Below are 25,440 nucleotides of genomic sequence, written 5' to 3' on the forward strand. Positions count from 1 at the left end.
TTATAATTATATTATAGCTATTTTAGGATTAATATTTATTTTACAGGCAACTTTGTAATTATTTTAACCAGGTACAATAGCTATTAAATAGTTAAGAACTATTTAATAGTTACCTAGTTAAAATAATAACAAATTTACCTGTAAAATAAATCCTAACCTAAGATATAATTAAACCTAACACTACCCTATCAATAAAATAATTAAATAAACTACCTACAATTACCTACAATTAACCTAACACTACACTATCAATAAATTAATTAAACACAATTCCTACAAATAAATACAATTAAATAAACTAGCTAAAGTACAAAAAATAAAAAAACTAAGTTACAGAAAATAAAAAAATATTTACAAACATAAGAAAAATATTACAACAATTTTAAACTAATTACACCTACTCTAAGCCCCCTAATAAAATAACAAAGCCCCCCAAAATAAAAAATTCCCTACCCTATTCTAAATTAAAAAAGTTACAAGCTCTTTTACCTTACCAGCCCTGAACAGGGCCCTTTGCGGGGCATGCCCCAAGAATTTCAGCTCTTTTGCCTGTAAAAAAAAACATACAATACCCCCCCCCAACATTACAACCCACCACCCACATACCCCTAATCTAACCCAAACCCCCCTTAAATAAACCTAACACTAATCCCCTGAAGATCTTCCTACCTTGTCTTCACCATCCAGGTATCACCGATCCGTCCTGGCTCCAAGATCTTCATCCAACCCAAGCGGGGGTTGGCGATCCATAATCCGGTGCTGAAGAGGTCCAGAAGAGGCTCCAAAGTCTTCCTCCTATCCGGCAAGAAGAGGACATCCGGACCGGCAAACATCTTCTCCAAGCGGCATCTTCGATCTTCTTCCATCCGGAGCGAAGTGGCAGGATCCTGAAGACCTCCAGCGCGGAACATCCATCCGGACCGACGACTGAACGACGAATGACTGTTCCTTTAAGGGACGTCATCCAAGATGGCGTCCCTCGAATTCCGATTGGCTGATAGGATTCTATCAGCCAATCGGAATTAAGGTAGGAATTTTCTGATTGGCTGATGGAATCAGCCAATCAGAATCAAGTTCAATCCGATTGGCCGATCCAATCAGCCAATCAGATTGAGCTCGCATTCTATTGGCTGTTCCGATCAGCCAATAGAATGCGAGCTCAATCTGATTGGCTGATTGGATCGGCCAATCGGATTGAACTAGATTCTGATTGGCTGATTCCATCAGCCAATCAGAAAATTCCTACCTTAATTCCGATTGGCTGATAGAATCCTATCAGCCAATCGGAATTCGAGGGACGCCATCTTGGATGACGTCCCTTAAAGGAACAGTCATTCGTCGTTCAGTCGTCGGTCCGGATGGATGTTCCGCGCTGGAGGTCTTCAGGATCCTGCCACTTCGCTCCGGATGGAAGAAGATCGAAGATGCCGCTTGGAGAAGATGTTTGCCGGTCCGGATGTCCTCTTCTTGCCGGATAGGAGGAAGACTTTGGAGCCTCTTCTGGACCTCTTCAGCACCGGATTATGGATCGCCAACCCCCGCTTGGGTTGGATGAAGATCTTGGAGCCAGGACGGATCGGTGATACCTGGATGGTGAAGACAAGGTAGGAAGATCTTCAGGGGATTAGTGTTAGGTTTATTTAAGGGGGGTTTGGGTTAGATTAGGGGTATGTGGGTGGTGGGTTGTAATGTTGGGGGGGGGGTATTGTATGTTTTTTTTTACAGGCAAAAGAGCTGAAATTCTTGGGGCATGCCCCGCAAAGGGCCCTGTTCAGGGCTGGTAAGGTAAAAGAGCTTGTAACTTTTTTAATTTAGAATAGGGTAGGGAATTTTTTATTTTGGGGGGCTTTGTTATTTTATTAGGGGGCTTAGAGTAGGTGTAATTAGTTTAAAATTGTTGTAATATTTTTCTTATGTTTGTAAATATTTTTTTATTTTCTGTAACTTAGTTCTTTTTTATTTTTTGTACTTTAGCTAGTTTATTTAATTGTATTTATTTGTAGGAATTGTGTTTAATTAATTTATTGATAGTGTAGTGTTAGGTTAATTGTAGGTAATTGTAGGTAGTTTATTTAATTATTTTATTGATAGGGTAGTGTTAGGTTTAATTATATCTTAGGTTAGGATTTATTTTACAGGTAAATTTGTTATTATTTTAACTAGGTAACTATTAAATAGTTCTTAACTATTTAATAGCTATTGTACCTGGTTAAAATAATTACAAAGTTGCCTGTAAAATAAATATTAATCCTAAAATAGCTATAATATAATTATAATTTATATTGTAGCTATATTAGGGTTTATTTTACAGGTAAGTATTTAGCTTTAAATAGGAATCATTTATTTAATAAGAGTTAATTTATTTCGTTAGATTTAAATTATATTTAACTTAGGGGGGTGTTAGTGTTAGGGTTAGACTTAGCTTTAGGGGTTAATCCATTTATTAGAATAGCGGTGAGCTCCGATCGGAAGATTAGGGGTTAATAATTGAAGGTAGGTGTCGGCGATGTTAGGGAGGGCTGATTAGGGGTTAATACTATTTATGATAGGGTTAGTGAGGCGGATTAGGGGTTAATAACTTTATTATAGTAGCGCTCAGGTCCGCTCGGCAGATTAGGAGTTAATAAGTGTAGGCAGGTGTCAGCGACGTTGTGGGGGGCAGGTTAGGGGTTAATAAATATAATATAGGGGTCGGCGGTGTTAGGGGTAGCAGATTAGGGGTACATAAATATAACGTAGGTGGCGGTCGGCAGATTAGGGGTTAAAAATTTTAATCGAGTGGCGGCGATGGGGGGGGTGGCTCGGTTTAGGGGTACATAGGTAGTTTATGGGTGTTAGTGTACTTTAGGGTACAGTAGTTAAGAGCTTTATAAACCGGCGTTAGCCAGAAAGCTCTTAACTCCTGCTATTTTCAGGCGGCTGCAATCTTGTCGTTAGAGCTCTAACGCTCACTTCAGAAACGACTCTAAATACCAGCGTTAGAAAGATCCCATTGAAAAGATAGGCTACGCAAATGGCGTAGGGGGATCTGCGGTATGGAAAAGTCGCGGCTGAAAAGTGAGCGTTAGACCCTTTAATCACTGACTCCAAATACCAGCGGGCGCCCAAAACCAGCGTTAGGAGCCTCTAACGCTGGTTTTGACGGCTACCGCCGAACTCCAAATCTAGGCCTAAGTATGGTGTTGATAAAGTTTATTCAATCAAAGTACCTTTAAGGGGACATAAAACCCAAATTTTTTTCTTTCATAAATCAGGCCATAAATCAGGCCATGCAATTTTAAACAACTTTCCAAAGTATTTCTATTATTTAATTTGTGTTGTTCTCTTGGTATCCTGTGTTGAAAAGAACACCTAGGTAGGCTCAGATGCTGCTGATTAGTGGCTGGCTGCACATAAATGCCTCACGTTTTCGGCTGACCCAATGCATTTTGCTAGTTCCCAGTAGTGCATTGCTACTTCTTCAACAAAATATACCAAGAGAATGGAGCACATTGGATAATAAAGGTAAACTGGAAAGTTCTTTAAAATTGTATTTTCTATCTGAATCATGAAAGAAAAAAATTGGGTTTCATGTCCCTTTAACTTATATCTGTCTTTAATCCATTCCAACATAATATAATATTATTAAAGGGACAGGAAACACCACAAATTCCATTCATGATTCAAATAGAACATACAATTTTAAACAACTTTCAAATTTTCTTTAGTTATCAAACATGCTTCATTCTCTTGTTATCCTTTGCTGAATGAACAGCATTGCACTACTGACAGCTCGCTAAACACATCTAGTTAGCCAATCACAAGAGACAAATGTGTGCAGGCACCAATTACCAGCTAGCTCCCACTAGTGCAGGATATGTGCATATTCATTTTCAACAATTTTTAAAAGGTCTTAAAATGGCATGCTCTATCTGATTATTGCAAGTTTAATTTTGACTTACCTATTCCTTTAATTGTATGTATGGTTATGATTAACCCCTTAGTGACCAGAGCACTTTTCCATTTTCTGTCCGTTTGGGACCAAGGCTATTTTTACATTTTTGCGGTGTTTGTGTTTAGCTGTAATTTTCTTCTTACTCATTTACTGTACCCACACATATTATATACCGTTTTTCTCGCCATTAAATGGACTTTCTAAAGATACCATTATTTTCATCATATCTTATAATTTACTATAAAAAAAATGATAAAATATGAGGAAAAATGGAAAAAAACACACTTTTTCTAACTTTGACCCCCAAAATCTGTTACATATCTAAAACCACCAAAAAACACCCATGCTAAATAGTTTCTAAATTTTGTCCTGAGTTTAGAAATACCCAATGTTTACATGTTCTTTGCTTTTTTTGCAAGTTATAGGGCCATAAATACAAGTAGCACTTTGCTATTTCCAAACCATTTTTTTCCAAAATTAGCGCTAGTTACATTAGAACACTAATATCTTTCAGGAATCCCTGAATATCCATTGACATGTATATATTTTTTTTTAGTAGACATCCCAAAGTATTGATCTAGGCCAATTTTGGTATATTTCATACCACCATTTCACCGCCAAATGCGATCAAATACAAAAAATTGTTCACTTTTTCACAAATATTTTCACAAACTTTAGGTTTCTCACTGAAATTATTTACAAACAACTTGTGCAATTATGGCATAAATGGTTGTAAATTCTTCTCTGGGATCCCCTTTGTTCAGAAATAGCACACATATATGGCTTTGGCGTTGCTTTTTGGTAATTAGAAGGCCGCTAAATGCCACTGCGCACCACAAGTGTATCATGCCCAGCAGTTAAGGGGTTAATTAGGGAGCTTTTAGGGAGCTTGTAGGGTTAATTTTAGCTTTAGTGTAGTGTAGTAGACAACCCCAAGTATTGATCTAGGCACATTTTGGTATATTTCATGCCACCATTTCACCGCCAAATGCGATCAAATTAAAAAAAACGTAAAATTTTTCACAATTTTAGGTTTCTCACTGAAATCATTTACAAACAGCTTGTGCAATTATGGCACAAATGGTTGTAAATGCTTGTCTGGGATCCCCTTTGTTCAGAAATAGCAGACATATATGACTTTGGCGTTGCTTTCTGGTAATTAGAAGGCCACTAAATCCTGTTGCGCCTCACACGTGTATTATGGCTAGCAGTGAAAGGGTTAATTAGGGAGTTTGTAGTGAGCTTGCAGGGTTAATTTTAGCTTTAGTGTAGAGATCAGCCTCCCATCTGACACATCCCACCCCCTGATCCCTCCCAAACAGCTCCCTTCCCTCCCCCACCCCACAATTGTCCCCGCCATCTTAAGTACTGGCAGAAAGTCTGCCAGTACTAAAATAAAAGGGTTTTAAAAAAAAAATGAATTTTTTTTAGCATATTTACATATGCTACTGTGTAGGATCCCCCCCTTAGCCCCCAACCTCCCTGATCCCCCCCAAAACCACTCTCTAACCCTCCCCTCTGCCTTATTGGGGGCCATCTTGGGTACTGGCAGCTGTCTGCCAGTACCCAGTTTACAATAAAAAGTGCTTTTTTTTTGTTTGTTTTTTTTTTTCTGTAGTGTAGCTTCCCCCCCCCCCCACCCCCCACAGACAAACCCCCACCACCTTGCTGATTGTTTTAAATTTCTATTTTTTTATATTTTTTTATTTCCACATTTTCTGCAGTGTAGCGGTTCCCACCCGCTCCCTCCCCGTGCACGCGCCCGCCCCCACCCTCCCGTGCACGCGCGCGCGCCCGTGCGCGCCCCCAGCCACCCCCGCCCACGATCCCGCCCCCCTTCACATCCACAGGGCCATCGATGGCCGCCACCCGCCTCCCGGTCCGGCTCCCACCCACCAACACAGGGAGCAACCGATCTCCGGTGCAGAGAGGGCCACAGAGTGGCTCTCTCTGCACCGGATGACTTAAAAAGTTATTGCAGGATGCCTCCATATCGAGGCATCACTGCAATAACCGGAAAGCAGCTGGAAGCGAGCAGGATCGCTTCCAGCTGCTTTCCACACTGAGGACGTGCAGGGTACGTTCTCAGGCATTAACTGCCTTTTTTCTGAGGACGTACCCTGCACGTCCTCAGTCGTTAAGGGGTTAAAGGAACACCATTACTTTAAGATGCATATTCCAACATTGTTTTAAAGATACATTTATCAGTATAGAAATTTAATTAGACTGAGAATTAATATGTAATTAACACTAGGCATCATTAAGCCATGATATTCTCAAACATTATTCATAGCTCTGGGATTTTATCACACAAACTGTTTAGCTCTTTATTTTAGAGAGCTCACCCTGCCAATAAAAACATTTTCCTCTTCCTATCAGACAACTGCACATCTGTTCTGAAGAACACTCACCAGAAACACATTGCAGAACTGGAAGGACATTTGTGTGGCAAAGCCAGCTCAGTCACAGTTTTAATGAAACATTTTAGTTACTCCTTTTAAAACCATTACTCATTTCTAATGCTCAATAGATCTCAGTCCTGATTAGATATTGGCCTTTCTAATAATGCTTTGGAGGATTTTATTAGTTAATAATGGGTAAAAAGGGACTGATTAAGTATTCATATTTCATTAAAATTGCTTTGCAATCTGACCTAATTGCTTCCTAGAGGACGGTGTATTAAGCAACCTTTTAAACTACAGCAGCTCCACGCAGTAAGTTTTAATGTTACACCAAGCAATTTAATCTACATCTGATTAATCAAGGGAGATTTAGCGAAAATAGTACATATATTTTAGATGTAAAATACCCATATAAATTACATTTAATTAGTCGATAAAATAATTCAACCAATGATTGATTTATATGTAAATTCAAATATTATTAAATTTATATGTCAATTATCTTGTTTGGTATTATAAATGTTAATATCTTAAGGAGACATAAAAGTGCAAAAAAGAAAATGTAATTTGTTAAAGCTTATTATTATTGTATAATTGCTTGTATATAACAATGTGCTCATTCCCTGCAAATGGGTTAAATGTTTAGTTCAATTCAGCTCCAGAGGAGCAATGCACTTTGGGAGTTAACTGAATACATCTAATGAGCCAATGACAGGAGCTATATGTGTGTATCCACCAATTACCAGCTAGCTCTCCTTTGATACATGGCTGCTCCATAGCCTACCTAGATATGCTTTTAAACCAAGGATACCAGGTGAAAATGTTATAAGTACTTAAAAGTCTCCTAAAGTTGCATATTCTTTCTGATCTTTAAAAGTTTTTCTTGACTTTCATGTCCCTTTAAATCCATTCATTCTTTATGTGCTATAAAATATAGTGGTCTTTAGTAAAAAAAAGCTGTAATACAGTGCTTAGAAGACCTAAATGGTGCACTGAAAGTGACATTCTGCTAATAATTTAAAGGGAAAATCTAGTCAAAATTAAACTTTCATGATTCAGATATATATCTTTCTATCTATTGGGTACTTATAGAGAGCGAGCTAATCACCCGTGACGGTCTCAAGGCGCTAAGGGAAGGGAGATAGGAGGAAAGGGGGGAGGGGGGGAGGGGATGGGCGTTCATTCGAAGAGCCGGGTTTTGAGGTCCTTTCTGAACTTTATAAGGGAGGTGGATTGTCTGAGGTGCAGTGGGAGGGTGTTCCATGTCTTTGCTGCTATGTGGGAGAAGGATCTTCCAACCGCTGTGGCTTTGCTGATGCGGGGGATGACTGCGAGTGCTTGGTCGGCCGATCGTAGTTGTCTGGCGGGGGTGTAGAAATTTACACGGTGGTTTATGTATTTGGGTCCGATGTTGTGTAGGGCCTTGAACGCGTGGGTAAGGAGCTTGAAGGTGATTCTCTTGTTGATGGGGAACCAGTGAATGTTAATTAGGTGTTCAGTGATGTGGCATTGGAGGGGGATGGCGAGGTTGAGTCTGGCTGAGGTGTTCTGGATACGTTGGAGTCTCTTTTGGAGTTTGATGGTGGAGCGGGCGTAGAGTGCATTACAATAGTCCAACCAGCTGCTGACAAGGGCGTGGGTGACTGTTTTCCTGGTTTCGGTAGGGATCAACTTGAAGATTTTTCGTAGCAGGTGGAGGATGTGGAAACATGTTGAGGTGATGGCATTGATTTGCCGGTTCATGGAGAGTGATGAGTCCAGGATGAAGCCTAGATTTTGTGCGTGGTCGGTTGGGGTTGGAGGGTGACCGAGGGTTGTGGGCCACCAGGAGTCATCCCATGCAGATTTATTGGGTCCGAGGAGGAGGACTTTGGTTTTGTCTGTGTTCAGTTTGAGCCGGTTGTCATTCATCCAGGCAGCGACTGCTGTCAGGCCTTTGTGGATGTTCTTTTTGGCGGTGGTGGGATCTCGGGTGAGTGAGATGATTAACTGGGTGTCGTTGGCATAGGAGACGATGTTGAGGTCGTAGCGTCGGACGATGGCTGCGAGAGGGGCCATGTAGATGTTGAAGAGGGTGGGGCTCAGCGAAGAGCCTTGCTGTACACCACAGTTGACTGGTGTGGGTTTGGAGGAGAAGGGAGGGAGTCTGACTTTCTGGGTCCTGCCCATGAGGAAGGAGGTGATCCATTCCAGGGCTTTGCTGCGTATGCCGGCGTCATGTAGGCGGGTGCGGAGGGTGTTGTGGTCGACAGTGTCAAAGGCTGCTGAGAGGTCTAGGAGGATGAGGGCGGCAGTTTCACCTCGGTCGAGCATGGCACGGATGTCATCTGTGGCGGCGAGGAGGGCGGTCTCAGTGCTGTGGTTGCTTCTGAAGCCGGATTGGGAGTGGTCCAGGGTGTGGTTGGCCTCAATGGGGTTGATAAGTTGCGAGTTGATGGACTTCTCTATGACTTTGGCCGGGAAGGGAAGTAGAGAGATGGGGCGGTAGTTATTCGGTCTGTGGGGTCTGTCGAGGGTTTCTTCAGCAGGGGTTTCAGTTCTGCGTGCTTCCAGGGAATGTAATTTAAACAACTTTCTTAGTTGAAAGCTAAACCTAGGTACACTCATATGCCAATTTCTTAGCCCTTGTAGACCGCCTCTTATATGAATGCATTTTGACAGTTTTTCACAACTAGAGGGCGTTAGTTAATGTGTGCCATATAGATTACATTGTGCTCACACCCGTGGTGTTACCTAGGAGTCAGCACTGATTGGCTAAAATGCAAGTCTGTCAAAAGAACTGAAATAAGGGGGCAGTTTGCAGATGCAGAGATATAAGGTAATCACAGAGGTAAAAGGTGTATTAATATGACTGTTTGGTTATGCAAAACTGGGGAATGAGTAATAAAGGGATTATGTATCTTTTAAACAATACAAATTCTGGTGTAGACTGTCCCTTTAAGGGTAAACTTTTTCAATTCACATATGTCACCTGTTCAAAATGGAACAACTGATGTATTTGCTAAGGGAGGCCATTTTGTAATTGAAACCTGGATTAAAGTTAATACATAATTTCTGTAGCTTACTAATTAGTGACTAACTCTATGCTGTGTTTTAAAAAAAAAAAGACCCAGATAGCCGAAAGGCTGAAATAGCAAAAACGAGGAGTCAATAGAGACAACTGTATCTGAAAATGGCATTCAATATTGTTCATATGTTCTTGCCTGAAGTTATAAATATGTAAATGCCATCAGTGAATATAATTTGTACAAAAACATACAAAAGCTGATACTCTCCAAACTTAAATTTCCCAAAAGGATTGTTCATTTTTTCTACCATTACCAATGATATCACATATGACATCATCAATGACATTAAAGGGACAGTATAGTCAAAATTAAACAATTTCCATTTTACCTCTATTATATTATTCGCTTTCTTCTCTTGATAACCTTTTGTTGAAAACCATACCTCTGTAGGCTCATGAGCAGCATTGTTCTACTGGGAGCTAGCTGCTAATTGGTGGCTGCACATATAATCCTCATTTCATTGGTTCACCCAATGTGTTCAGCTAGCTCCCAGTAGTGCATATCTTCTCCTTCAACAAAGGATACCATGAGAATTAACTTGATACTGGAATTATATTGAAAAGATATTTTAATCATAAGTTTTGGGTTCCATCTCCCTATAATGATGGCCTCATCCATGACATTGTAATTAAATCACCTTTTAAAGGGACACTAAACCCAGAATTTTTCTTTCATGATTCAGGTAGAAAATACAATTTTAAACAACATTCCAATTTATTTCTATGATCTAATTTGCTTATTTTTTAGATATCCTTTGTTGAAGAAATAGCAATGCACATGGGTGAGCCAATCACATGATGCATCTATGTGCAGCCACCAATCAGCAGCTACTGCACCTATCTAGATATGCTTTTAAGCAAAGAATATCAAGAATGATATAGAAGTAAATTAGAAAATTGCTTAAAATTGCATGCTCTATCTGAATCATGAAAGAAAAAAAATGGAATTAGTACCCCTTTAAAGTATATATGAAAACATCTCTACAAGATCATACATATCTTTTCAGTAACTCTTGAAGCTTTTGTTACTATTGCAAGAGGTGCTCATTATAGATCTATATCTGCCCTTATGGATACGTTTTGCCACAGCTTACTATGATTTATTATTCATATTTGCCAATTATAATAAAAATATTGTGTTCTTAATTCTCACTTTATTTATGATTATTAAATACTTTACTGATCATATTGATAGTGAGAAATGTTAGTGCTCTTGTAAGTCTAGCAGCAAGTTTATTAGTGATAGCATTGGCATATCTGAAAAAAATATCAAAATATTTAACCATTTAGGAATAAATGCTATTAGTTTATAAAAAGGGTCACTATTGTGCTCAATGTCATAAATAAATAAAAACATAATTCCTCACTTATCTTATGAGGCTAAATGGTAGTGATAGACTTTACAAGTTTTTAGCCCTAGTTATGTGATGTTACCTTGGGTATGATCCAGCTTTAGCGATTCTGTTTGTAGTATAGGCAGTAGCATCAATTAGGACTGTTTACTTCAATTTTTCAATAGCAACTGAGCTATTTTATTGTTGTATCACTGTAGAGCATTTTTAAAAACTCTTCATGTTCCTTTCTCAGATTTTGTGTTATAATTTATTTTCTGATTAGTGATTTTACCCAAAAGATTTTACCCACTCAATATACTAAGGTAGACTATATGCCGAAAAGTTTGTGCACAACCCTACTAGTTTTTAAGTTCAGATGTTTCAGCCACACGTATTGCTAACAGAGGCATTATATCCAGCATTTAGCCATGAAAAGTCTATAGACAAACATTGGTAGTACCATGGGTCGTAATGAAGAGCTCAGAGACTCTAAAGGTGGCATTGTTATAAGATGCCATCTTTGCATCAAGTCAGATGAGTCATGTGAGATTTCTACTAGGCCTGCCCCAGTCAAATTGAAGTGCTATTATTCAGAGGCGTAACTAGAAACCACAGGGCCCAGGTGCAAGAATCTAAGAAGGGCCCCACAACCCCCCACCACCCCACCTCCCCAAAAAATGAATTTGATACATATCTTTTTTTTTTTTTTTACATTTAACACAGAAAAAACATGTGAATCAGATTACATGTCTGCAAAAGCAGGTACCCTGTGCCCACAGTCTGTGAAATGGTCTGACCCCTCATTACTGTATATAGTGACACTGTTTAACCCACCAGTACTGTATATAGTGAGCCAGTGACACAGTCTGTAATCTGCTGGTGTGATAGCTGGCCTGACCCTACCCGCCCTAGTACTTTATAAAATGACCACAGTAGTCTGTGACATGGTCCAGCCCCCCTGTACTGTATATAGTGGTACTGTATAGTGACACTGTTTACCCCCCGCCCCCCATGCTGTAGTAACAAGGTCTGTAATTTGCTGGTTCCACAAACATATACACACACATACATGCATAAATACACACACAAGAATAAAACATGCCACGATGGGTACAGTGGTAATAAATGACAATAAAAACAATAAGATGTGGATCCACTCTTGTACAAATTGAATATTGAATATATTTATATAAAACACTGAATAATGAATTGATGTAGAGGCAATGATAGAACCACCAACCAACAATCATTGCCTCTACATCAATTCATTATTCAGTGTTTTTATATAGATATATTCAATATTCAATTTGTACAAGAGTGGATCCACATCTTATTGTTTTATTGTCATTTATTACCACTGTACCCATCGTGGCATGTTTTATTCTTGTGTGTGTATTTATGCATGTATGTGTGTGTGTGTTTATGTTTGTGTGTGTATGTATGTATGTGACTGTGTGTGTGTGTATTTATGCATGTATGTGTGTGTGTGTATTTATGCATGTATGTGTGTGTGTGTGTGTATTTATGCATGTATGTGTGTGTGTGTGTGTATATGTATCCATTTTTATCTAATTTGCTAATGATTTTTTTTTTACTTCCCAACTCCCTTTGCTATATTTTCTACACTAGAGCCTATGTTTGTATTTTATTTCCTTTATTTCGTCACCCATCTTTATTTTATATTATATTTCAATGTATCTCTCTTTTCTTCCCCTTCTCTTTAGCTCCACGTATTGCCCCAACCCCACAACTATTATTCTCTTTATTAAAACATCAGTCACTTAAGCACATAGAGCAATAAAAAAAATCTCTGCATTATAAAGATTTAGAATATAATTATGTCTCTCAGCTCCTGGTTTAATGTATTTTTGGTGTGTTTACTGAATCCGTTTTGAGAGAGATGACTATTTGGGGAGAGAATCAAGTAGGTTAAGTGAACTAAAATACTCAGCAGTGTTCTAATACATTTGAATAATGGGGATTAAATGGTCATGGGAATCAAAATGATGCATTAATGATTAAAAAAAGAAGTGTTTTTAAAAAATTACTGGTTTCTTTAGCTATATATTAAAAAACCTCCCTAGTACTTCTAGTGCCAAATTTACCTTTCCATATATAGGGGCAGCCATAGTGAGCTGTGGTCAGGAGCATGCACGAGTCTAGAGCAGAAAACTATATGCAAAGAAGTATTATAAACATTGTCTACCTCAGTATGCTCTTGTGGAAAGGAGCTACTTTTTAACATAGGATATCTAGAGAAAGGTAAATTTGATACTAAAAGTAAATTGGAAAGTTTTTTTTAATATTTATAAACTTCTACCTAACCTAACTGTTATGTTTCAATAATTTCCTTAACCATATACTTTGCTATTTCCAGGACTTACAGATAATAAGCACAGATGAAAACCAAGTCTTTATTGCTGTTCAAGAATGGCACCAGACAGATACCTACAACTTGTACCAGTCAGATCCAAAAGGAGTCTATTATTCTATTGTTCTAGAAAATGTGAGGAGCACCAAGCAACCAGAAGAGAATGTTCTAATCGACATTCTAGAGGTATGGTCAGATTAATCATTTTTAATAACGTAATGATATGATACGAATTATTTAAAAAATAATTGTAATAAAGAAAATTAGAGCAGTATGACAAATAAACAATGTATTCACAAAACGAGAAACTCAAATAAGTATTGGTAATTTGCTGTTATTTTTCTACTAATGGGGACTGACTTTTGATGATATTTTTACTAACATTTCCCATCAATGTTGCCTCATCTGCATATCTTACACCCTTTTAGAGATAATTGTCTTGACTTAAAGGGACAGTCAAGTCCAAAAAAACTTTCATGTTTCAAATAGGGCATGTCTTTTTAAACAACTTTCCAATTTATTTTTATCAAGAATTTTTCTTTGTTCTCTTGGTATTCTTAGTTGAAAGCTAAACCTAGGAAGGCTCATATGATCATTTCTAAGCCCTTGAAGGCCACCTCTTATCACGTGCTTTTTTATTTGCTTTTCACAACAGGGTAAAGCTAGTTCATGTCAGCCTTATAGATAACATTGTGATCACATCACGCCCATGGCTTGTGGCAGACACTGCACTAATTGGCTATAATGAAAGTCAATAGATAATACATTAAATGTCATGTGATCAGGGGGCGTCAGAAGATGCTTAGATACATGGTAATCACAGAGGTAAAACGTATATTAATATAACAGTGTTGGTTGTGCAAAACTGGGGAATGGGTAATATAGGGATTATCTATCTTTTTAAACAACACAAATTCTGGTGTTGACTGTCCCTTTAAAAATACAATTGGGGACTAGCCCAAAGAAGAATGGTTTCTTCTTGGGCTAGGCCTGAGATATCAGGAGGGAGGCATTCTTTATATCATGTAAAAATGTCAAGAGGATGTGTTTTTTTCTCTCTGGGAGCAAGATAAGAAGGGAGGGTTTGCATTCAAATGAAGGTTAAGTTTCCAGGAGTAGACATATGTTCTTCATTAAGGAGATACATATCAGGAAAGGGATTGATCTTAGAAGGATGTGTAAGCTATAAGTTAAGAAATCAATGCATATGTTGCTCTTAGATGGAGCTGAGACTTGGACTCCGATTCTCTAGAGCTCTCTGACAAATTATCCAAGAGAACTCGATAGTACTGCAAGATTCCTTAAATAATTTTAGAAAGGCATTTTAGCATAATAGCAGTTTAATCTCATTGTCATATACAAGGTAAAAACAAAAGTGTGACTCGTGGTGTAGACTGTGTGAATTATAGAATAAATAAAAAATCCCAAATGGGTGCACTCACAAGTGAGATAGCACTATATAGATGAATAGTGCAATAGGCAGGCTGGGTGTCACGGCCACCAACTCGCTGATGCTCAAGGAAAAAACCTCCAGGGGAATTCCTCCTTAGACACAAGAGTCTCTACAAGCAATCAGGAGAAATACAGCAGCCACTTTCCACAAACAGTACGCTGCCAATGTGTCACTCACAATCTCATAGCTAGGAATAAGCTAATTGGTGGCTGCTGAAATATACCTCTTGTCATTGGTTCAACCATTGTGTTCATCTAGTGTGCTCCTTCATCACCAGATACCAAGAAAAATAAACAAATTTGATTATAGAAGTAAATTGGAAAGTTGTTTAGAATGGTTTGCGCTACCTGAATCATGAAATAAACTTTTTGTGTTTCATGTCACTTTAAGATCTCTGAACATCCCGGTAAGGACCTTCTTGAACAGTGTCCAATACTCATTTCTTATAGTTTTGTTTTTATTTTTTACTTAGAAGCAAATCAATACCAGAACTCACACCACCAGTATTTTTTTTTTTAAATTGATTCATTTGTTTCACTGACTGATTCAAATTGCATAAAATCTATTAAAAAAGAAAAAAGAAAGACAGAAAGATAAAACAAGCTGCTTTGCAATATTTATGAAAGTGTTCGTTTCTAAAAAGATTGGAATCCAGGTCTATGGGGTCAATTTATCAAGCTCCGGAAACAGAAGTTATAAAGCAGCGGTCTAAAGACTGCTGCTCCATAACCTGTTCGCCTACTCTGAGGGGGCGGACAGAAATCAACCCGATCGAATACGGTCGGGTTAATTGACACCCCCTGCTAGCGGCTGATTGGCCACAAATCTGGAGGGGGCAGCATTGCAACAGCAGTTAACAAGAACTGCTGGTGCAATGATAGATCGATGTGCAGCGGACATGATACCCTACATTGAATTATAATTGCATTTTAGCTTCCATTATACCATTCTCCTGTTTTATATTTTCATTAACAAGCACTAGTTCTTTTTTTCTTTAGCAAAATATCAAACTTTTAGTGAAATAGTCAAAAACTCCAATTTTACAGTCATATACAATATTTTTTTTCATACTTTTTATTCAACCATTGTCTGTAACAACCTATTACCAGATATTTGTTCTGCGTCCTTACACGAAGAATATAGGCACTTCTGATTCAGATAAATTCAGGACTGCTTACTATTATGAATAAAACAAAGATAGCATAAGAAAATCTATTTAGCAAATTTTACTGGCTGGAAAATCAATGCAATAGCTGGTTTAAAAATCATACACCAATTTTATTGAACATAAAAATATCCCATTCATTTAAAATGAAATAACTGTGACTGATATATCTGATTTAGCTCTGATTATTTAACAAACCCTAGAAGATTCATTAAAAGAACATAGTAGTAAAAATGTAGCTTTTATATTTCAGGGAGAGCACACAATTTAAAAAAAAAACAACTTTCCAATTTAAATCTGTAAGCAAATATCTCTTGGTATCTCTGTTGAAATATTGTGTCTTTGCCTTGGATATTATATGGCTGCAGTTTCTTCAATAATGTTTATAGCAATATTATACATATAATACTCAAGATATATGCATTCTTTTGAGCTTACCTTAGTATGCTTTCATGGATAGGAGCTAAGTTTAATAAATCTGTATGCCAGGTTAAAGAATTACATTTGATATTATAAGTAAATGGTAACATGTTTCTTAATTGTACATGGTATCTAAATCTAGAAATATAACGTTTAATTTGGACTTTAATGTCTCTTTATGATAATATAGTTGCATCTCACCAGTATACTGTTCAAATGTAATATATCCCTTGCAGATGCAGGCACAGGGGAAGATATTAAATGAATCATTGCCTGAGTGCTTAATCTGTTTACAGATTTTTTATTTAATGATTCAGATAGAGCATGCAATTTTAAGCAACTTTCTAATTTACTCCTATTATCAATTTTTCTTCGTTCTCTTGATATCTTTATTTTAAAAAGCAGGAATGTAAAGCTTAGGAGGCAGCCCATTTTAGGTTCAGAACCCTGGATAGCGCTTGCCGATTGCTGGCTAAATTCAGACACGAATAAGCAAGCATAACCCAGGTTCTGAACTAAAAAATGATCCAGCATGTTTCGTAAAGGATAGGCGGTTCTTACCAAAACACGAATATCTGAAGGAATGCAGCACAACTTTTAAAGAAAATAAGTAATAATGCTGAATTCCGGCTTATTTGTTTGTTTCCTTTAAAAAGATAAAAATTACTAAGTAAGTGCGCTGGAGAGCAGCGCTAACCTGCTCCTCTTCTTCACAGAGGCCGTCCGCAGTAACAGGAGGCTTAGCATGGCAGCTGTTGTGCTTAGCATGGAGCTGTTGTGCTTAGCATGGAGCTGTTGTGCTTAGCATGGCAGCTGTTGTGTTTAGCATGGAGCTGTTGTGCTTAGCATGGAGCTGTTGTGCTTAGCATGGCAGCTGTTGTGTTTAGCATGGAGCTGTTGTGCTTAGCATGGTAGCTGTTGTGCTTAGCATGGAGCTGTTGTGCTTAGCATGGCAGCTGTTGTGCTTAGCATGGAGCTGTTGTGCTTAGCATGGCAGCTGTTGTGCTTAGCATGGAGCTGTTGCGCTAAGCCTCCTGTTAGTGCAGCCGAGGCTCTGTGAAGAGGAGGAGCAGGTTAGCGCTGCTCTCCAGCGCACTTAAGTATTTTAGTCGCTACAGGTGAACTTTTCACCTGTAGCAGTGGAACTTGTACATTTGTTCAATGAAAAACGAATGTTAATCTTCCAGCGTGCACTACCAGAGGGATATTTCAGGTGCTGAGCTATGTTTCTTATAATTCCACAAATTGCCGATATTAATTTTGTTTAAAGCGAGACAAATACCAAAAAGCATGGGCGGCAAATATTAGAGATACAAAGTATTTCTCTTGTAAGGTGTATCCAGTCCACGGATCATCCATTACTTGTGGGATATTCTCCTTCCCAACAGGAAGCTGCAAGAGGATCACCCACAGCAGAGCTGTCTATATAGCTCCTCCCCTAACTGCCACTACCAGTCATTCTCTTGCAGCTCTCGACACGATAGGAAGTAGCTAGAGAGATGTGGTGAATTTATGTAGTTTATCTTCAATCAAAAGTTTATTATTTTCAAATGGTACCGGAGTTGTACTGTTTTAGCCTCAGGCAAAAAGTTGAAGAAGAGTCTGCCTGTGGTTTTTGATGATCTTAGCAGGTTGTAACTAAGATCCATTGCTGTTCTCACACATAACTGAAGAGATGAGGCAACTTCAGCTGGGGGAATGGCGTGCAGGGTCTCCTGCTATGAGGTATGTGCAGTTTAAATTTTTCTAGAGAAATGAATATGCTAGAAAATGCTGTTAATACCGGATTTATTTAAGGTAAGCCTGATTACAGCGATTTAATAACGACTAGTATCATGCTTGCTGTAAAAGGTAATATTCTTATTACTTTCTCACATTACTGAAAATAAGATAACGTTTGCTGGAATTGTTTAAACATTTTTTTCTACATATTGGTGATAAAACTTTATTGGGGCCCAGTTTTTTCCACATGGCTGGCTAGATTTTGCCTAGGGATAGTTTTTTATGGCCCTCTCACTGTGAGTACAGGTTGGGAGGGGCCTAATTTCAGGCCTAAATCGTGCAGTCGTTTTTGCAGCATTTATCAAAGTGTTTTCCAAGCTTGCTGGTCTCATTGCTAGTCTGTTTAAACATGTCTGACATAGAGGAAACTCCTTCTTCATTATGTTTAGAAGCCATTGTGGAACCCCCTCTTAGAATGTGTACCAAATGTACTGATTTTACTTTAAGTTATAAAGATCATATTCTGGGGCCTAGTTATCAAGCCGTCAACCTCAAATACACTGGAATTCCGCAGCGTATTTGTGGTGAGGCTGATTCGCCTTAGTTATCAAAGGCTAGAGACCGGCAAAAGTAGAATTTTGTGACGTAAGCTTCGATCCGCCGGACTCAGTCCGACACAGATCGATTCTTACGTCACTCCAGATGTTCCGCACACAAGTGCGGCACAATCTGACTACTTTTGGTAGTTATCAAAAAACTAGCAGGTACGCTCTGCACTTTGCTGGCCCAGCGTACCTGGTTTTCAAACCGCCACCCTGGAGGCGGCGGATCCCATAGGAATCAATGGGAGTCTGACCATAGCGAAAGTACAAGTTCGCTGCTGCCAGATATCCCATTGATTCCTATGGGAGCTGTCTACACCTAACACCCTAACATGTACCCCGAGTCTAAACACCACTAATCTGCCCCCCCCTACACCGCCGCAACTAAATAAAGTTATTACCCCCTAAACCGCCGCTCCCGGAGCCCACCGCAAGCTACTCTATACATATTAACCCCTAAACCGCCGCTCCCTGACCCCTCCGCAACTATAACAAATGTATTAACCCCTAAACCGCCGCTCCCGGAGCCCACCGCCACCTACATTATACCTAGTAACCCCTATCCTGCCCCCCTATACCGCCGCCCTCTATAATAAAGTTATTAACCCCTATCCTGCCGATCCCGCACCTCGCCGCAACTAAATAAATAGTTTAACCCCTAAACTGCCGCTCCCGGACCCTGCCGCAACCTATATTAAATTTATTAACCCCTAATCTGCCCCCCCTACACCGTCGCCACCTATAATACATTTATTAAACCCTATCCTGCCCCCCACTACACCGCCGCCACTGTAATAAATTTATTAACCCCTAAACCTAAATCTAACACTAACCCTAACACCCCCCTAACTTAAATATTAATTAAATAAATCGAAATAATATTTCTATTATGAACTAAATTAATCCTATTTAAAACTAAATACTTACCTTTAAAATAAACCCTAATATAGCTACAATATAAATAATAATTATATTGTAGCTATCTTAGGGTTTATTTTTATTTTACAGGTAACTTTCAATTTATTTTAACTAGGTACAATAGCTATTAAATAGTTATTAACTATTTAATAGCTTACCTAGCTAAAATAAAGAGAAATTTACCTGTAAGATAAAAACTAACCTAAGTTACAATTACACCTAACACTACACTATACTTTAATAAATTATTCCTATTTAAAACTAAATACTTACCTGTAAAATAAACCCTAAGATAGCTACAATGTAATTAATAATTACATTGTAGCTATTTTAGGAATTATATTTATTTTACAGGTAACTTTGTATTTATTTTAGCTAGTTAGAATAGTTATTAAATAGTTATTAACCATTTAATAACTACCTAGCTAAAAGAAATACAAAATTACCTGTAAAATAAATCCTAACCTAAGTTACAATTAAACCTAACAACACACTATCATTAAATAAATTAAATAAATTAACTACAAATAACTACAATTAAATACAATTACATAAACTAACTAAAGTACAAAAAAAAAAAAGCTAAGTTACAAAAAATAAAAATAATGTTACAAACATTTTAAAAATATTACAACAATTTTAAGCTAATTACACCTAATCTAAGCCCCCTAATAAAATAACAAAGCCCCCCCAAATAAAAAAATGCCCTACCCTATTCTAAATTAAAAAAGTTCAAAGCTCTTTTACCTTACCAGCCCTTAAAAGGGCCTTTTGTGTGGGCATGCCCCAAAGAATTCAGCTCTTTCGCCTGTAAAAGAAAAATACAACCCCCCCAACATTAAAACCCACCACCCACATACCCCTAATCTAACCCAAACCCCCCTTAAAATAACCTAACACTAATCCCCTGAAGATCATCCTACCTTTAGTCGTCTTCACTCAGCCGAGCAGCGATGGAACCGAAGAGGAGATCCGGAGCTGCAGAAGTGATCATCCAAGGGGCGCTGAAGAAATCTTCCATCCGATGAAGTGATCCTCCAGTCAGCGCTGAAGAAGTCTTCCATCCGGGCGATGTCATCTTCCAAGAGGCGCTGAAGAAGTCTTCTATCCGGGCGATGTCATCTTCCAAGCGGGGTCTTCAATCTTCATCCTGCCGACGCGGAACATCCTTCTTTACCGACGGACTACCGACGAATGAAGGCTCCTTTAAGGGACGTCATCCAAGATGGCGTCCCTTCAATTCCGATTGGCTGATAGGATTCTATAAGCCAATCGGAATTAAGGTAGGAAAAATCTGATTGGCTGATTGAATCAGCCAATCAGATTCAAGTTCAATCCGATTGGCTGATCCAATCAGCCAATCAGATTGAGCTCGCATTCTATTGGCTGATCGGAACAGCCAATAGAATGCGAGCTCAATCTGATTGGCTGATTGGATCAGCCAATCGGATTGAACTTCATCGGATTGAAGATTTCTTCAGCGCCCCTTGGATGATCACTTCTGCCGCTCCAGATCTCCTCTTCGGTTCCATCGCTGCTCGGCTGAGTGAAGACGACTAAAGGTAGGATGATCTTCAGGGGATTAGTGTTAGGTTATTTTAAGAGGGGTTTGGGTTAGATTAGGGGTATGTGGGTGGTGGGTTTTAATGTTGGGGGGGGGTTGTATTTTTCTTTTACAGGCAAAAGAGCTGAATTCTTTGGGGCATGCCCCCACAAAAGGCCCTTTTAAGGGCTGGTAAGGTAAAAGAGCTTTGAACTTTTTTAACTTAGAATAGGGTAGGGCATTTTTTTATTTTGGGGGGCTTTGTTATTTTATTAGGGGGCTTAGATTAGGTGTAATTAGCTTAAAATTGTTGTAATATTTTTAAAATGTTTATAACTTATTTATTTATGTTAGGATTTATTTTACAGGTTAATTTCTCTTTATTTTAGCTAGGTAAGCTATTAAATAATTAATAACTATTTAATAGCTATTGTACCTAGTTAAAATAAATTGAAAGTTACCTGTAAAATAAAAATAAATCCTAAGATAGCTACAATATAATTATTATTTATATTGTAGCTATATTAGGGTTTATTTTAAAGGTAAGTATTTAGTTTTAAATAGGATTAATTTAGTTTATAATAGAAATATTATTTAGATTTATTTAATTAATATTTAAGTTAGGGGGGTGTTAGGGTTAGTGTTAGACTTAGGTTTAGGGGTTAATAATTTTATTACAGTGGCGGCGGTGTAGTGGGGGGCAGGATAGGGGTTAATAAATTTATTATAGGTGGCGACGGTGTAGGGGGGGCAGGATAGGGGTTAATAAATTTAATATAGGTTGCGGCAGGGTCAGGGAGCGGCGGTTTATGGGTTAAACTATTTATTTAGTTGCGGCGAGGTGCGGGATCAGCAGGATAGGGGTTAATAACTTTATTATTGAGGGCGACGGTATAGGGGGGGCAGGATAGGGGTTACTAGGTATAATGTAGGTGGCAGCGGTGTCCGGTAGTGGCGGTTTAGGGGTTAATACATTTATAAGAGTTGCGGCGGGGTCTAGGAGCGGCGGTTTAGGGGTTAATACATTTATAAGAGTTGCGTTGGGGTCTAGGAGTGGCGGTTTAGGGGTTAGTAACTTTATTTAGTTGCGGGAGGCTCCGGGGGCGCCGGTATAGGGGGTAGAACAGTGTAGTTTAGTGTGGGTGCTTAGTGACAGGCTAGCAAGAAAGCTGTAAAAAAGCCGAAGAGCAGCGAGATCGGATGAGTGATAACTCTCACACTCCGCTGCTCATCGCCCCGTACTTGGTGCGCGGATTTTTGACAGCTTTTTTGATAACTTAGGCAAATTTTTGCTGGTCCGCGGCGGGGATGTGAGGCGAGCTTAGGCGGGCGTATTGGGCCGGCGAAGGCAGGAAAAGTAGACACGTTGATAACTACCCCCCTCTGTCTATAAAAGATTTATCACCAGAGGAAATTGACAAGGGGGAAGTTATGCCGACTAACTCGCCCCACATGTCAGAACCTTTGACTCTAGCTCAAGGGACTCCCACTCAAGTGGCGCCAAGTACATCTAGCGCGCCCATGGCGTTTACTTTACAAGACATGGCGGCAGTTATGGATCATACCCTTACAGCGGTATTGTCCAAACTACCAGGGTTACAAGGAAAGCGAGACAGCTCTGGGACTAGAAAAAATACAGAGCTCTCTGACGCTTTAGTAGCTATGTCTGATATCCCCTCACAATATGCAGAAGCTGAGGCAGGAGAGCTTCTTTCTGTGGGTGATTTTTCTGACTCAGGGAAGATGCTTCAACCTGATTCTGATATGTCTACATTTAAATTTAAGCTTGAACACCTCCGCGTGTTGCTCAGGGAGGTTTTAGCTACTCTGGATGACTGTGACACCATTATAGTGCCAGAAAAATTGTGTAGATTGGATAAATACTATGCAGTGCCTGTTTACACTGATGTTTTTCCAATACCTAAAAGGTTTTCAGAAATTATTACTAAGGAATGGGATAGACCAGGTGTACCGTTCTCTCCCCCTCCTATTTTTAAGAAAATGTTTCCAATAGATGCCGCTACACGGGACTTATGGCAAACGGTCCCTAAGGTGGAGGGAGCAGTTTCTACCCTAGCTAAGCGTACAACTATTCTCATTGAGGACAGTTGTGCTTTCCTAGATCCAATGGATAAAAAGTTAGAGGGTTACCTTAAGAAAATGTTTATTCAACAAGGTTTTATTCTCCAGCCTCTTGCATGCATTGCCCCGGTCACTGCTGCTGCGGCCTTCTGGTTTGGGTCTCTGGAAGAGGCCTTTCAGGTAGAAACTCCATTGGATGATATACTTGACAAGCTTAAAGTGCTTAAGCTAGCCAATTCATTTGTTTCTGACGCCGTTGTTCATTTAACCAAACTAACGGCTAAGAACTCAGGTTTTGCTATACAGGCCCGTAGGGCACTATGGCTTAAATGCTGGTCAGCTGACGTTACTTCAAAGTCTAAGCTTCTCAACATTCCCTTCAAGGGGCAGACCCTATTCGGGCCTGGACTGAAGGAGATCATTTCTGATATTACTGGAGGAAAAGGTCATGCCCTTCCTCAGGATAGGTCTAATAAATTAAGGACCAAACAAACTAATTTTCGTGCCTTTCAAAACTTTAAGACGAGCGCGGCATCAACTCCCTCTAATGCAAAACAAGAGGGAAATTTTGCCCAGTCCAAGCCGGTCTGGAGACCTAACCAGGCCTGGAACAAAGGTAAGCAGGCCAAGAAGCCTGCTGCTGCCTCTAAGACAGCATGAAAGATTAGACTTTCTCTCTTCGCCCAGGCTTGGGCAAGAGATGTCCAGGATCCCTGGGCGTTGGAAATTGTGTCCCAGGGATATCTTCTGGACTTCAAAGCTTCTTCCCCAAAAGGAAGATTTCACCTCTCGCAATTATCTGCAGACCAGATAAAGAGAGAGGCATTCTTACATTGTGTTCAAGACCTCCTAGTTATGGGAGTGATCCACTCAGTTCCAAAGGAGGAACAGGGGCAAGGCTTCTATTCAAATCTCTTTGTGGTTCCCAAGAAAGAGGGAACCTTCAGACCAATCTTAGATCTCAAGATCCTAAACAAATTTCTCAGGGTCCCATCTTTCAAGATGGAGACTATTCGAACCATCCTACCTATGATCCAGGAGGGTCAATACATGACTACCGTGGACTTAAAGGATGCTTATCTTCACATTCCGATACACAAAGATCATCATCGGTTTCTCAGGTTCACCTTCCTAGACAGGCATTACCAGTTTGTGGCTCTTCCCTTTGGGTTAGCTACGGCACCAAGAATCTTTACGAAGGTTCTGGGGTCACTTCTGGCGGTCCTAAGGCCGCAGGGCATAGCAGTAGCCCCTTACTTAGACGACATTCTGATACAGGTGTCGAATTTCCAAATTGCCAAGTCCCATACGGACATTGTTCTGGCATTCCTGAGGTCTCATGGGTGGAAAGTGAACGAAAAGAAGAGTTCTCTATCCCCTCTCACAAGAGTTTCCTTCCTGGGAACTCTGATAGATTCTGTAGAAATGAGGATTTACCTGACAGAGGACAGGTTGTCAAAACTTCTAAATTCCTGCCGTGTTCTTTATTATACTTCTCGCCCTTTGGTGGCTCAGTGTATGGAAGTAATCAGCTTAATGGTAGCGGCAATGGACATAGTTCCGTTTGCCCGCCTACATCTCAGACCGCTGCAACTCTGCATGCTCAGTCAGTGGAATGGGGATTACACAGATTTGTCCCCTCTACTAAATCTGGATCAAGAGACCAGGGATTCTCTTCTCTGGTGGCTATCTCGGGTCCATCTGTCCAAAGGTATGACCTTCCACAGGCCAGATTGGACAATAGTAACAACAGATGCCAGCCTTCTGGGCTGGGGTGCAGTCTGGAACTCTCTGAAGGCTCAGGGGTCGTGGACTCAGGAGGAGGCACTCCTTCCAATAAACATTCTGGAACTAAGAGCGATATTCAATGCTCTTCAGGCTTGGCCTCAGCTAGCGGCAGTGAGGTTCATCAGATTTCAGTCGGACAACATCACGACTGTAGCTTATATCAACCATCAAGGGGGAACAAGGAGTTCCCTAGCAATGTTGGAGGTTTCAAAGCTAATTCAATGGGCAGATATTCACTCTTGCCATCTATCAGCTATCCATATCCCAGGAGTAGAGAACTGGGAGGCAGATTTTCTAAGTCGTCAGACTTTTCATCCGGGGGAGTGGGAGCTCCATCCAGAGGTGTTTGCACAGTTGATTCAACGTTGGGGCAAACCAGAACTGGATCTCATGGCGTCTCGCCAGAACGCCAAGCTTCCTTGTTACGGATCCAGGTCCAGGGATGCCAAGGCAGCGCTGATAGATGCTCTAGCAGCGCCTTGGTCCTTCAACCTGGCTTATGTGTTTCCACCGTTTCCTCTGCTCCCTCGTCTGATTGCCAAGATCAAACAGGAGAGAGCATCGGTAATTTTGATAGCACCTGCGTGGCCACGCAGGACTTGGTATGCAGATCTGGTGGACATGTCATCCTTTCCACCA

The 25,440-nt window shown here is 39.6% G+C and overlaps 1 protein-coding gene across 1 annotated transcript in view; it reads left to right on the plus strand.

Annotated features, from left to right (window-relative positions):
• Window positions 1–25,440, plus strand: part of SORCS2 (sortilin related VPS10 domain containing receptor 2) — a 1,789,666-nt gene that overhangs the window by 1,392,727 nt on the left and 371,499 nt on the right. Inside the window, exon 9 of the mRNA XM_053704165.1 lies at window positions 13,115–13,294. Within this exon, the coding sequence (XP_053560140.1) occupies window positions 13,115–13,294 (180 nt within the window). The remainder of the gene's footprint in view (window positions 1–13,114; window positions 13,295–25,440) is intronic.

The sequence above is a fragment of the Bombina bombina genome, chromosome 2 (genome assembly GCF_027579735.1).
Source record: "Bombina bombina isolate aBomBom1 chromosome 2, aBomBom1.pri, whole genome shotgun sequence".
NCBI classification, from domain to species: Eukaryota; Metazoa; Chordata; class Amphibia; order Anura; family Bombinatoridae; genus Bombina; species Bombina bombina.